Source organism: Rattus norvegicus, chromosome 3, assembly GCF_021556685.1.
Source record: "Rattus norvegicus strain SHRSP/BbbUtx chromosome 3, alternate assembly SHRSP_T2T, whole genome shotgun sequence".
NCBI classification, from domain to species: Eukaryota; Metazoa; Chordata; class Mammalia; order Rodentia; family Muridae; genus Rattus; species Rattus norvegicus.
In genome coordinates, this window is record NC_141536.1 from 14,405,332 (window position 1) to 14,418,049 (window position 12,718).

At 52.4% G+C, this 12,718-nt stretch overlaps 1 protein-coding gene, 1 long non-coding RNA gene and 1 other non-coding gene across 20 annotated transcripts in view; 2 read left to right on the forward strand and 1 right to left on the reverse strand.

The window, feature by feature from the left end:
* Prrc2b (proline-rich coiled-coil 2B) overlaps positions 1 to 11,372 on the forward strand; it is an 85,874-nt gene extending 74,502 nt beyond the window's left edge. For 11 of the 18 annotated variants that reach the window (XM_087651321.1, XM_087651326.1, XM_087651332.1 and 8 more), the window contains 6 exon segments: positions 577 to 704; positions 1,109 to 1,349; positions 3,345 to 3,500; positions 4,103 to 4,194; positions 6,114 to 6,195; positions 7,414 to 11,372. In XM_087651321.1, the coding sequence (XP_087507447.1) occupies positions 577 to 704; positions 1,109 to 1,349; positions 3,345 to 3,500; positions 4,103 to 4,194; positions 6,114 to 6,195; positions 7,414 to 7,545 (831 nt within the window). In that variant the 3' untranslated portion in view covers positions 7,546 to 11,372. 18 annotated transcript variants of the gene reach the window in all.
* LOC103691765 (uncharacterized) overlaps positions 1 to 12,718 on the reverse strand; it is a 13,776-nt gene continuing 1,058 nt past the window's right edge. Inside the window, exons 3-5 of the long non-coding RNA XR_015684244.1 lie at positions 5,411 to 5,562; positions 4,547 to 4,688; positions 1 to 1,000 (exon numbers count right to left, since the gene is read on the reverse strand). This is a non-coding gene — a long non-coding RNA (uncharacterized LOC103691765). The remainder of the gene's footprint in view (positions 1,001 to 4,546; positions 4,689 to 5,410; positions 5,563 to 12,718) is intronic.
* Positions 2,802 to 2,886, forward strand: Snord62b (small nucleolar RNA, C/D box 62B). Its single transcript, XR_015685088.1, has one exon. It is a non-coding gene; the product is annotated as a small nucleolar RNA SNORD62 (small nucleolar RNA).

A 12,718-nucleotide genomic window follows, 5' to 3' on the forward strand; every position in this document is an offset into this window, starting at 1 on the left:
ATATCCCTTCATTTTGTTTTTATTTTATGATGATTTTGCCTGCACATTTGTCTGTGCACTGTGTGCATACACTGCCCACAGAAGCCCAAAGGTGTGAGGTCCTCTGGGACGGGACCTGCAGACAGTCAGTCCTGGATGCTGAGAACTGAGCCCAGGTTTTCATCAAGAACCAGTGTTTTTAAACACTGACCTGTCTTTCTATCACTTTCTTTAAGTCTTACTCTAGTCCAGGCTGGCCTAGAACTATTTGGCCCTGGCTGAGCTGGAACTTAGAGAGGTCCTGTAGCCTCAACCCAAGGGTTGATACTACACGAGTAAGACACAACCCCCAGCTTGCATATATCCTAAAAAGGATCCTCAGAATTCCCCTCCATTGATGTGTGGAGCTGGACTCATTTGTACTATGTGGTTCCAGCAGTAGGGCGACCGTGCCTTGGTCTTACCACTCACTGACCTTTGCTGTGGGAAGACAGATCAGATGAGTGGAGCGGTGCCCTTGCCAGCCAGGCCAGGACTGGGTGGAAGCGGGGAGGTGTGTTGCAGACAACGCAGTCATCACCTGGCTCCTGTTCATAGGCCGCCACTGCCCAGCAGATCCCGATATCCCTTCACACGTCTCTGCAGGCACAGGCGCAGCTTGGGCTGAGGGGTGGACTTCCCGCCTCCCAGTCCCAGGAGATCTTCAGCTCCCTGCAGCCTTTCAGGTGAGACAGCCAGGTGTGAGACCCCCCGTGCTGCCCTGCTGTCCTGGGTGCTGCTCCGGGGCTGTGGACTGGGTCATTAGATGCGCCGTACTCCTTCCCAGTGTACCACAGACCGCTGGGTCTTCTTCCCATGCCCTTCCCTCTTCACTGTCCCGTCTCCCGTGCCCCAGAGAATCCCTTCTGTGTGTGCAGTGGCTTTAGTCTTGGGCCTCTCTGGCTCTTCCGGGCCTGCCACAGCTTGGGTATGGTCCCCTGGTCAGCAATATCAGGATCACTCCAGTCCTCTGAGTCATTCTCTGTGGAAGTGGGGATCTGTTAGCAAGTCCTTGGTCCCTGTGCTCACCCATGTCGGAGACAGGTTTGTACCTTGTTTACCTGTCCTGACCTCCATCTGGCTTTTGCAGGTCTCAGGTGTACATGCACCCCAGCCTGTCACCACCCAGCACTATGATCCTCTCTGGGGGCACGGCCTTGAAACCCCCATACTCTGCATTTCCCGGCATACAGCCCTTGGAGATGGTGAAGCCACAATCTGGCTCACCCTACCAGCCCATGAGTGGAAACCAGGCCCTGGTCTATGAGGGCCAACTCGGCCAGGCTGCTGGGCTGGGTGCCTCCCAGATGCTGGACTCCCAGCTCCCACAGGTCAGTTTGGTTTCTTGTTAGTCTCCTCCTTCCTTGCCTCTCAGTTGCCTCTTGTGTGCTGATGTTCAAATGTATATCCTAGACACAGAGACTCTTACTAGTCCCACAGCGCCGTGTTCTCCTGGCTTCCCCTTCCTCTAGAGCTCTGGTCTAGAGATGTCTGCACTGAAATGGTGTTTGTGGGACTGGAAATGGGGCAGGTGTCATATTTGTTCCTCTATCCCTAGTCCTCACTTCAGAACCTGAGTCAGAGTTACCTGGGCCTGCCCTCTCTGCATATTGGAGCTTTCCCCTGCTGAATTGTACCTCCCTCCTGTGTGGCACCTGAGGGCCTGTCGCTCTTTCTCCATCAGGATGCCCTTGTCCATGCCCGTGTGTAAGGATCATGTGTGGTCCCCAGCTCTGCCTATCTACCTGATAATTCTCAGTGCTCTAAGCACTCTGACCCCAGGCTACTCCCGGACCTGCCCCTCTCACAACCCCCGGGAGTACACCCACAGAGCCGTGCACGCACTCTGTCTCCATCAGTCCTATGTCCTAGGGGTCACTTCCTGATGCTTCCCCCATGCTGTACTGTCCTCCGTCCCCCTGACTGCTTGCTTCCTATCCCTCAAATACCCCTTGTCCAGCAGGCCACCTAGTGGTATCCTTCTCTGTCTTTTCCGTGTAGAGGGAGGCTCACTGTTGACCTCTTCACTGAGGAGTTTTCTTTAGAGCCCACCCTCAGCCACCCCATCACAGCATCACCCACTTGCTTTGGACTCCTAAAATCATCTTCAAGACATTTTCCCTGGCTCTCCTGTCTCCTTACACCCTTTTCCTTCCTTCCTTCCTCCCTTCCTTCCTTCCTTCCTTCCTTCCTTCCTTCCTTCCTCCTTACTTCCTCCTTCCTTCCTTCCTCCCTCCCTCCCTTCCTTCCTTCCTTCCTTCCTTCCTTCCTTCCTTCCTTCCTTCCTTCCTTCCTTCCCTGTCCCCATCTAATTGTGGGTGCGCCCTTCATTCCTGTCTTTGCATTCCTTCCTGGTCACTGTCATCCAAGCACTGCTCTTTGCCAGGTTTAACCGTGGGTCCCCTGTGGCTGCCCAGCATCGCCACTTTGTATCTCATGGCAGCTCCAGCATGCTGCCTCCAAGGCCTGGTTTCCCTCCAGTCCTGCTCATCTGAGCTGCAGTACTCCATCCTGCTGTTCCCACCCCTCTGGCCCTTCAGTGGCTCCTGTCACACGCACACGCTCACGCACACATGCACTCATACACACACCCATCCTTACTACCCTGCCCCGGGCCGTGCCGGATCTGCAGAGCCTTACTCTTTGCTCTGCTTTTGCCCTTGGTTCTCAGTACCCTGTGCAATCAGCAGCCCAGCCAGGCTGTCTCCTGCTGGGCATCGTCCTTGCTTATCTTTACTCTGTCCCAGCTGCGCTCTGCTCTGAGGTCCTGGTGTCACTATAAGTCTCAGTGATGTGGTTCCAATAGATCCTTCTGACCCTCCACTGTGGACTCAAAGCAGGGAGATGAAGAGGACAGCGACTGAGAGACCCAAGTGGCCCAGCTCTGCCCAGTGCTTATCCTCCTCCTCAGGCTTGTTCTGAACTTGGGACATGATCTTTTGTGCCCCGTGGGCTGTGTGTTCTGTCTGGCATCCTCCACAAGGCTCCAGTTATCTTTCTTTTCTGCCATCATTGATTCAAAGATCTGTGGTTCCCATCTCTGTGAGGCCAGGCTTCCTGTGCAGCTGTTGTGTGGGGAAGCTCTCTGCCGCATTCAGCTGTGTGCAGCATGTCACATACATTGCTCTGTCGGTGTCACTGCGTATGCCTGACAGTGCCCTGTCCCTTCTCCAGCACCCTTCGTTTAGTGAAAACTTGAACACCTGAGGACACAGCCTCCTGCAGGTGCAGAGGCCACTCAGGAGTGTTGCATCCCCTCCCAGATGCATGTTTTAGCTTTCTCCCCAGTGTCCCTTCTGTCTCCTGACTGTCCTGTCACCCAACAGCTAACTATGCCACTGCCTCGGTATGGCTCCGGGCAGCAGCCACTGATCCTGCCACAGTCCATTCAGCTGCCTCCAGGACAGAGTCTCTCCGTTGGAGCCCCCCGGAGGATTCCTCCACCTGGCTCCCAACCACCAGTCCTGAACACCAGCAGAGAGGTAAAGGTGGCCCCAGAGAGGGGCGCTGTGCAGCCAAAGCCTCTACCATGGAACAACTATAGAAAGGGCACGCCTCCAGTCTCTCCCACTACAAAGGCTGCCGTCTCAGATGCCAGATTATTTTTGCTTATGTGTAAACTAGTCAGGAAGACAGGCGTGGGCATGTGCCAGACTACCAGGCAGCAAGGGAGGTAGACAGCCAGTGTCTTAGCCAATGGGGAGGAGCCACATGGAGCCACACCGATGCAGGACCTAGAATCTTGTATAAGAACAGGAGTCTGCGTCTTGCCAGGTCTTGGCTCTGATGTGGCTGGTGTCTGGGTGATGTGCACAGAGCAGCCAGTCCCCATGGCTGTGCATATTTACCTCTCGTGGCCTTTCAAGGAAGAGTCCCTGTACTCTTGAGCCTGCTTTTAATCCTAGCACTCAGAAAGCTAAGTCAAGGGACGAGGACAGCCTTAGTTATGGAGTGAGGCGTAGTCTCGGAAGAATAAACACTAGGACTCAGGCCTCCCCTTGGGTCCAGGCTGGGGTTGGGGGCCACCATGGGCTAGGCTGTCTCTGGGCTGCTGATTGACTCTGTTGCTTCTTGGCCACTCTAGTCCACTCAGATGGAGTTGAAAGGCTTCCACTTTGCCGACAATAAACAGAATGTTTCTACCGGAGGCTCCGCACCATCCCCGCAGGCCTACAGGTAAGATGAGCCCTGGGGGCTGGGGCTCATTGCCAAGTATTCCATAAGTCACTTCAGAGAGCCCATGGGCCCAGGGAAGGACATTGTAGCATGGCCCCCCTTGTATACCTGAGTGTTACTGAGGCATCCTTGCAACGTGCTCATACTGTTAGTTATGGCAGAGTGAGTCCTAGGGAAAACAGATTTGTTTCTAATTCTACAGGGTAAGATGCTCCGAGAGGTGAGAACTTTCTGGGGTGTCAGCCACAGCCCCACGGTCTCATATCCAAACTCACCCTCTGATCCCTATTAGAGAACTTCTTAAAGTTGGATGTGGGTGGCCTTTCTTCCCAAACCACAAACTGGTACCTACTGTTTACTTCCTTGGTCTGGGTTCTCTGCCTCCAGTAACCATTGGAGGTTCCCCTTGGCTTGATTCAGAGGTGTCTGTTGGATCATGGCAGGGGCTCCTGATTCCATCCTGCTGGGTTGAGGATGTCGCTCTGGGCCTGGGCCTGAGAGAATATAGAGCCTCATACCTCGTGTTTAAACACCGAGTGGGACAGACAGATCTGTAGTCTTTCTAGAGGTCACTCAGCAACACACTGTGCAGGTCGAGTCCCACCGGCCGGGCCCCACTCTCCTGACACTCCGGCGTGCTGGCCTCCGTCTTTCCCCCAAGTCACGGCCATAAAGTGAAGGCCCCTGGTCTGTCTTAACACCCCTGCTGTTGTGGCTTTTGTTTGTGCATGAATACATTCTATTCTGCTGCCAATGCCTGGCCGAGGGCCCGTACAGCGGAGTCATGCGAATGGAGGAAGGGAGGGAGGAACCTTCAGGAAGGCGCACACACCATAGTCCTGCCTGCCCAGTGTGACTGCGGAAACCTGGGCTCAGTAGGCTGTAAGGAGGGAACAGTCTTGAAAGAAACTGGGCACTCTGTCCACAGATTGAAAATATTTGGGAGTGGGAAGGGGCCAAAATGGTTTCTTGTCACCATTTCTAACCTGTGTGGTATGGCTGCCGTCTGCATAATGACTGTTAGCAGTCGAGAGAGGATTTGTCAAGGGTAAGGAGGAGCTAGGAGTCGATCAGTGTCGAGGGCAGGTGTACTTCATGAGGCTCTTGGTTCCATACCCAGAACCAAACCAAAAAACAACAGAACAAAAAAAAAAAAAAAAAAAAAAAACAGACAAAACCCATCTCCTGGAGAACATGGCTAGTTACATGTACATACCGTGTTAATTATCTGTGAGGCCTGGGACAGACTGTGACATGATGGAGGGGCTGCTGGAGGTGGGAGACACAGGCATCATGGTGACCAGAGGGATCGCTTTGACTCTTGTGTACTGCCCCAAGGTTTTCAGGAAATGAGCAAGTGAGACATGCCTTGCAAAAAAGGAGTCCTCAGTTAGAAATTAAAGGGATGTGCTGTCCCCATGATAACTTTGGGCTATGAGGGTACCTAGCACTAGACAGCCTCGTCCCTGGGAGACTCGCTGGCCTCTGCGCTGTACTCTTTCTTACAGATCTTTTTCTCATGAAACATCTAAGCCCTGGGGCCTAAATGCAGTTGTAGATCTCTCCCCTCCCCGACAAGTGAGAACGAGGCAACCCCTGGTATAGCTCCTGGGAAGCCACTGCAAGCCTTCATGTGGACACTGAATCACATTGATCCAGATCCCACAGCCCGAGGATGGCACTGGCTGTCTGCTCCTCTCCTGGATGTATCTCCGGGGAGTGCCGAGGGACACTGTGGGCACTGTGTGACCACCCTCCTCCCTGTTTGCATTCTTGGCTGTCTCAGATCTGTGCTTTCCGTCTGCTAAGGCCTCTGGCCAGAGAGCCTCCCTGTCTCCATCTGCCTCCTTGTGCTGCTAGGCGTTGACTCCTCTGTGGTGACGCGTGTGTATTCTCAACCCTGCCTTTGGTTTTTTCAGGCCTAGCTCTGCTAGCCCCAGTGGGAAGCCCTCTGGATCAGCAGTTAACATGGGCTCTGTGCAGGGACACTACGTTCAACAGGTAGAAGATGGCTTCCCAGACCCTGCAGCCCTGGACACTTAGGCCTGTCTCCCAGCGCCAAAGGAGAGGGGACCGTCCAACTGATGGACCGTTTTTATTAAGGGAAATGTGCCCTAGTGCTTAGAGCTGGGCCACCTGAGTTTCTCCTGGCAAAAGCACTTCTCTTGATGGGTGTTTGGATCCTTCCTTGTCCTGCAGAGAAGGGAGGAGCCTGGTTCCCACAGGAGATGCCAGAAGGTGTACTATGTGCAGCCATTTACGGCTGTCCTGGCGCTCGAGGAGACACGGTTAGGCCCGGGGTTAGCTCAGAGGCTGGTGTGTGTGTGCTAGCGTCAGTGAGTGCTGTGGCATGTCTCTGTCTGCCTGGGTGGGGTCACAGGCAGGATGCAGCCCCCCCCCCACTTTACAGTGACGGCTTCTCTCTCCCCGTACGCCCTTTTCTCTTCCTCCCGTAAAGCTGGGCTGGGCCTTCAGAGCTCAGGACCTTGGTCAGGCCTGGAACTTAATGAATTTGTCAGTGACAGGTGGAGACTGTGAGGTCGATGGCTCTCTTTTTGCCTCCCTTTCCTAGTGTTCCTTGGAGGTCACTGCTCTTGCTCCTGGATGGGTTTCTTACCCTTTCTCCCAGAGCTGAGGGCATAACTCAGGGGCAGAGCATTTGCCTAGCCTGTGTGAGGCCCTGGGTTCCAACTCCAGCTGACAAAACAACAAAAACCACCCAACAAAGTTTACCCCAGAAGTTAGACGAGGCCTCGCGCAGGCAGCCGCTATGCAGAGTCCTGGCCAGTGAACCCTGAGATGAGAGGGGGTCCTGGGGAAATGCCAAGGGATACTTGGGTGGGGGCTTGATTGAATCGTGTGCCAAGATCTAGGCGATCTGTTGGCTTCATCCCTCTACTGTTAGATGGGTACCCAGGCCCATGGGGTAGATTGGCCTGCTGAAGGGGCTGTTTGCTTGCCAGTGGGGCACAGGGTGCACTGATTTGCAAAGGCCCTTCCCATCATCAGCATTGGGACATGAAATGTTCGCTAAGGGTGTCTTACCGCCTTTCTGAATCACTGCACCCGTGGGAGGGACCAGGGCAGTTCTGGCTGCACACCAGGCTCCTCCCTGGTCTTGTGAAGGTAGCTTTTGGTCTGACACCGGAGCAGGAAGGGAGTGGTCTCTACACATTTTGCCCTGCAGTCACTTTGATTTTCCTGTCCATCTATCCCAAGGCCAAGCGAGTGGATGAAAAGCCCAGTCTGGGAACCGTGAAGCTGCAGGAGGCCTCTTCAGCCACCTCCCAGATGAAGCGAACTGGAGCAATCAAGCCACGGGCAGTCAAGGTGGAGGGGAGTAAAGCCTGAAGGTGCCTGGCATCTCTTGCCTCACCCTAACAGGGATGGTGCACCACACCAGCTTGGACAGCCACCACCTGGGACTTGCCAGATCCACCGTCCCACTGTCCTACCACCTGGCCTGGACAGAGCTCTCTTCCACTCCCGAAAGCTCCTGAAAGTTCCATCGTCAGCCATCCCACATCGTGGATATATGGCATTGACCTGCTTGCTTTGGTACAAAAGAGCAGACTCCCTCCTTCCCGCCCCTCTGCCCGGTGACTGTGGAGTGAGCCTCAGTGCAGTGCAGACCTGCCTGCCCGCCCCGTTCCCTAGGCACAGTGGTTTGGCAGCAGGGTCATTTTAGCTGGAGGCTTTTTTGTTTTAAAAAGCAGCTAAGGTTTTTACAAAGGGGAAATGAGAACAAAATGCTAGCTACGTCTGTATAGCTGAACTTTTATACAGTCCTCGCTGTCCTCTCTGCTCTGCTGTCCCCAGTGGTCGCCTTTTATCTCTGTCCTGTTTGACATGTCACAGCGCTACCTTAAGAGGTGATTCTTAAGAGTCACAGTCTCTCTCTCTCTCTCTCTCTCTCACACACACACACACACACACACACACACACACACACACACACACACACAGGTTGGCTAATCTTTGGGGTTTGGAGGACATGAATGGACACTCTGGTTGGCCCCTAACCATCTTGGGCACTGTGAAGTTGGTATCTGAGTTTAGCTCCAGCCGCTGGCATGGAGTTAATGTTCCAGAATAAGAATGATCTGTTCTGGGCCCTTCTGCTGTCGTGGGGCACACTGAGTACTGCACACCAGAGGAATGTTGGAGTTAGTCACCATTTTGTAATCCAGATTGGCCCCACTCGGGGACTGTGAGCTAAGGCTCCGTGCTTTAGCCCCTTGGGTGGCTTTGTTCCCCACTCACTTCCTTTCCTCTTTGTGCAGCCTGCTGTGTCCGTCTGGATCCCTGTCCATCCATCCACCCCTCATGGCTTATCACCAGAATCAATATAAGGACACAGGTAGACACCCATTAACCAAGTTTGCCACAGGAAAGACTGTGGCGCTCATCTTGTGTCCTTCACCCGTGGCAGCAGGGCAGGCTGTTGGGGGTAGGGTTGCCAAGCAACAAGTGTGTTACCCTTCCTTAGAGAACTGGGCGGGGTCAAGGTATAAGAGGGCCTGCAGAGAAGCCTATACAGCCTCCCTCAGAGGGTGGCGTCTTCCACTGCTGCTGTTTGTGTGAGCTCCTGTGTGCGAAGCTTCTTGCTTCCACTAAGAACGAGGAAGTTTCCCCGTTGCTCAAAGGAGAATGAAGGGGGATTTCAGGGTGCTCAGCTGCTGTCTGGGATCCCCATTTAATCATCCGCCTGGGGATGCTGAAGACTGACTGCTTCAAAGAGCTCACAGTTGGACAAGGGCTGGGACAAATGTGTGGGTCTGTCCTCAAGTGTCACCAGGGGCATGAGAGCAGAAATGCAGCTTAGGAGCTCTGAAGTGGCTTCGCCCTGTCTAGTTGGTTGCTGGAAGGAAGCACAAGTCTCCCCAGCATTACCAGACAGGGCAGCCTTAGTGCAGAGTTCCATTGCAACTGCAGCAGTCCGCTCCTTCCTTCTCGCCCCTGCTCTCCGACCTTTGTCCACTCTCTGTCCCATCTCTTCTCTTGCATCCCTCCTCAAAAGCACTCCACTTAGGAGTCGCTGGCACAGATGTGCCTGTGCCCCTACTGCTCTCCCCTGGAAGTGTCTGGTTACTGTCCCAGCGACTGAGTCCTCTGCCCCACTGCCAAGCTCTACCCTGTAAGACTCAGTAAAAGCCACACACAGTCACCTCTACCTGTCCTCCTTAGAAATGCGGCCAGACCCACCTCACCTAATGCTTGGTGGGCATGTGTCAAAAGAAGCAAACATTTTCTCCTTCAGAATTTTCACAGGATGCTGTTACAAACTCAAAGTGTGCCCTTTAGGTGAGCCTGCTGTCAGAATGGCAGTACTCCCTGTTAAGAAAAATTAGGAGGTCACCTGTTTTCAGTCCTTTCTCACCCTGTATTTCCCTCCTGCCTCCCACCCTAAATAAAAACAAGAAACACTAGAATTTATTTATATGTATTGATGTTGTAGGTCTAGATGGAAAAAAAAGTAAATGTCCCACTGCTCTGTTTATATAATGTCTGAATTACTCTGCAGGGAAGGCCAGGAAATTGCATGTGAAATTTGGTGTGCTCATCACCTCTGTGGTCTCGGCTGTGGGCCCCTCCCCTCTGAGAGGCACATTTGCAACTAGACTCTGGGGACAGAGGGCAGGCTTCAGGCCAAAGGTCCCTGCCCTCAGATGATCTGGTTAAGCCAAGGTTTTAGTACAGAGGTTTTAAGGTGCAATATCTATCTCTTCATGTGGTTGTTAGAGTCAAGCTCAAAGTGTAATAGGACTTGGGCCTTATTTTGGTTTCAAACCCCCATCTTCAGATCACACATAAAAACAGGAACGTCTGTCAAGGTGCCATGGCCTTTGGTGGGAACAGATAAAGCCCAGTCCCTGCCTTTTCTACTGCTGAGATGGGTGGAGGTGGGCAGAATCCTTTACTCCTGTCTGCTGAAGCCACCTCCTCCTGCCAGTGGCTTCACTGGTGCCACTGACGGTGAAATCCATGGTTTGGCAACCAGGACTCTTCAGTCTGTTGGTCCTGATGCAGCGTGTAGCATCTGTTGGTGATGACTTCCGCCAGCTGTATTTAGTCTGGTCTCTCAGCAGTTGCTTTCCTTGTCTTATTCCCAAGTTTACCATCTTCAAGTTCAGAGTTCACAGGACACTTCTGGGTCTGATTCCTTACGGGGAATAAATAGCAGGTGGCTGCTGTGCACGTTCAGAAAAGCTGGTTCATTTTCAAAGCCAGGGCTGCTCTGCTGCTTCTAGATTCTTGGATAATGTGTCAACGTCAACCTTGCCGTTCTGTCTTCTGGAGCCACCTTCCAGAGGGTCCATGATGAAGTCATGAAGGATTTGACACCTAGGGCCCAGGGCACAAGGGTGTGCCCACTGAGGCCATGAGGCAACTCTGGCTAAGTCTGCCCCGAAACATCCTGCATGTTTCCTTTCAGTCTACCTTGCCCTCATTCCCAGCAAGTCTGGGTTAGAGGGTCCGGGGGAATCTTACAAGCAAGGGCACAGGAGTCCATCTTCTGTTTTCTTTGATGAGTGGGGAAGCGAGCTCTTTTGTGAGATGGCTCTAAGACAAGTTAGGTCATTTGGAACAGACTCATCGGTGTTGGTTGGGGACGAGCACAGTCACCCAGCTGTGCTCTCCACTAGGCCTACTAGCTCTGACTAGTGATCTTCCAGGCGCATGACACCTGCAGCTCCCAGTTGCCTGCTTCAGACCTGCAACGTCCCCAGGCCCCGTCTTTGGCATGTCACAGTCTCGGAGCAGCAGGTCCTGTGGAGGCTCTGCAGGCTCCTGTTGGAAAGGGGTCCTGTGCCCTCAGCTGCTTTCCAACTCACACCTTTTGTAGAAAAGGACTTGGGGGGGGGTTGTTCTTTTTGAGGGTCCTTTTGTTTCTTTTGCTTTTCTTTTGGCCTTCCCTCTGTCTTTCACTTAGACCAGCTATCTGAAAGGGCAGACGATGCTAAAAGTGTCCTGTGCAGCTTGTTTAGACGTGATATGGGGAACCTCTTACTTCGGATGGGAAATGGAATCGTGAAATCACCCTCCCTTCCCTCCGGGTCAGTCCCTGTTGTTTCTCCTTTCAAATATGTGATTGTACTAGGTCTTTCCATATGAAAGAACTCTCCTTATTTAAATAAAAAAAGTCTAAAAAAAATAAAGCCAAACATGCTTTCTCAGGTTGTCCATTTTCTGTCATTGGAAGAATATTGTTTCATGGCTTCCTGGGAACCTAGGAGAGGCCAAAATACCTTAGGGAACGCCACACTGTGCTGTGGTGGGGTCCACAGACAGTCACTATGTCTCCCATAATTGTATTGGTTATTTTAAAACCTTAAGACAGGATTCTAAAGATGTCCTCAATGTGGAGTGAGGGTGACTTGGGGAAATGGAGCAAGGTGTCTGGTCTCTAAGCCAGGAAGGGGCTGCAGGTTATACAAATTAGTACATATTCAAAGACATTAGTTGATACGCATGGAGTTTTCTTTTCCCTAGGTCTGACGGACCCCTACCACAGCAAGGGGTCCGTGGTTAAGGAGCTTATTGAGAATAGGCAGCACCAAGAGGCTCCTGTCCTTCCTGATTCCTATCTGGGTTTCCATAGGAACAAGTGGATGACTGCGCTGTACTGTGGAAGAATAAATTAAGTCTGGGGCAGGAAAAGGTCAGGGGGATTCATATGGGCTCAGGCTGTGTCACCACCAAAGTCTGTAACCTTAGTACAAGTTACTTATCAAATGTCATTTGTTAACCCTAGCTACTGAAGTAGGGTACTGTGGATTCAGAGGTCACTGGCTACAGAACAGGTAAGGGTCTGGGCAGTAGGATCCCTCAGCTTTTAAAGCCACACCCATAGCTCAAGTTTCCTGAAGCTGAGTGCCTACACCTACAAGCTGTCCTGAAGCACCAGCATGGTGGCTTACATGCTCAGACTAAACTTTTGGGGCCCAAAGAATTCGCTCTCCAATGTTCCAGCACCCTTTCTTTGCAGGAACTTGGGTAGACCATGTTCTCATGGTTAAACTATTGAACAAACAATTAAGTACATTCTTGTCCATTTAACTTGTGTCTACATACTGCTTGCCTGTCTGGTGCCGGATCCTCTGGAACTGCGATTACAGATGGTTCTGAGCTGTCATGTAGGTGCTGGAAATCGAATCAAGATCCTCTAAGAGCAACCAGTGCTCTTGAGCACTAAACGATCGCCCCCCCCCCCCCGCTAGTCTTAGACCGGATGTCATCCTAAGCTAACTTGTAAAAAGTGAATTTTGGCAAAACAACCCTGAATCGAGATCTGGAGAGAGAGTGCAGTCGGTACAGGCTGGGATTGCCAGCTAAGCACGGAAACCCACCTAAAAAGGCATGATTGCAATACCTGCGCTGGGGAAGCAAAGAATCATAAGTTCAAGGCCATTCTCCTCTACATAGTGAGTCTGACACCTTGGGAAGGAGGGGGAACAGACTACTAGTGTTGGAAGAGCTTAGGAAAAGCGATCCACCACTTCCTCTGCACACCGGAAGCTTC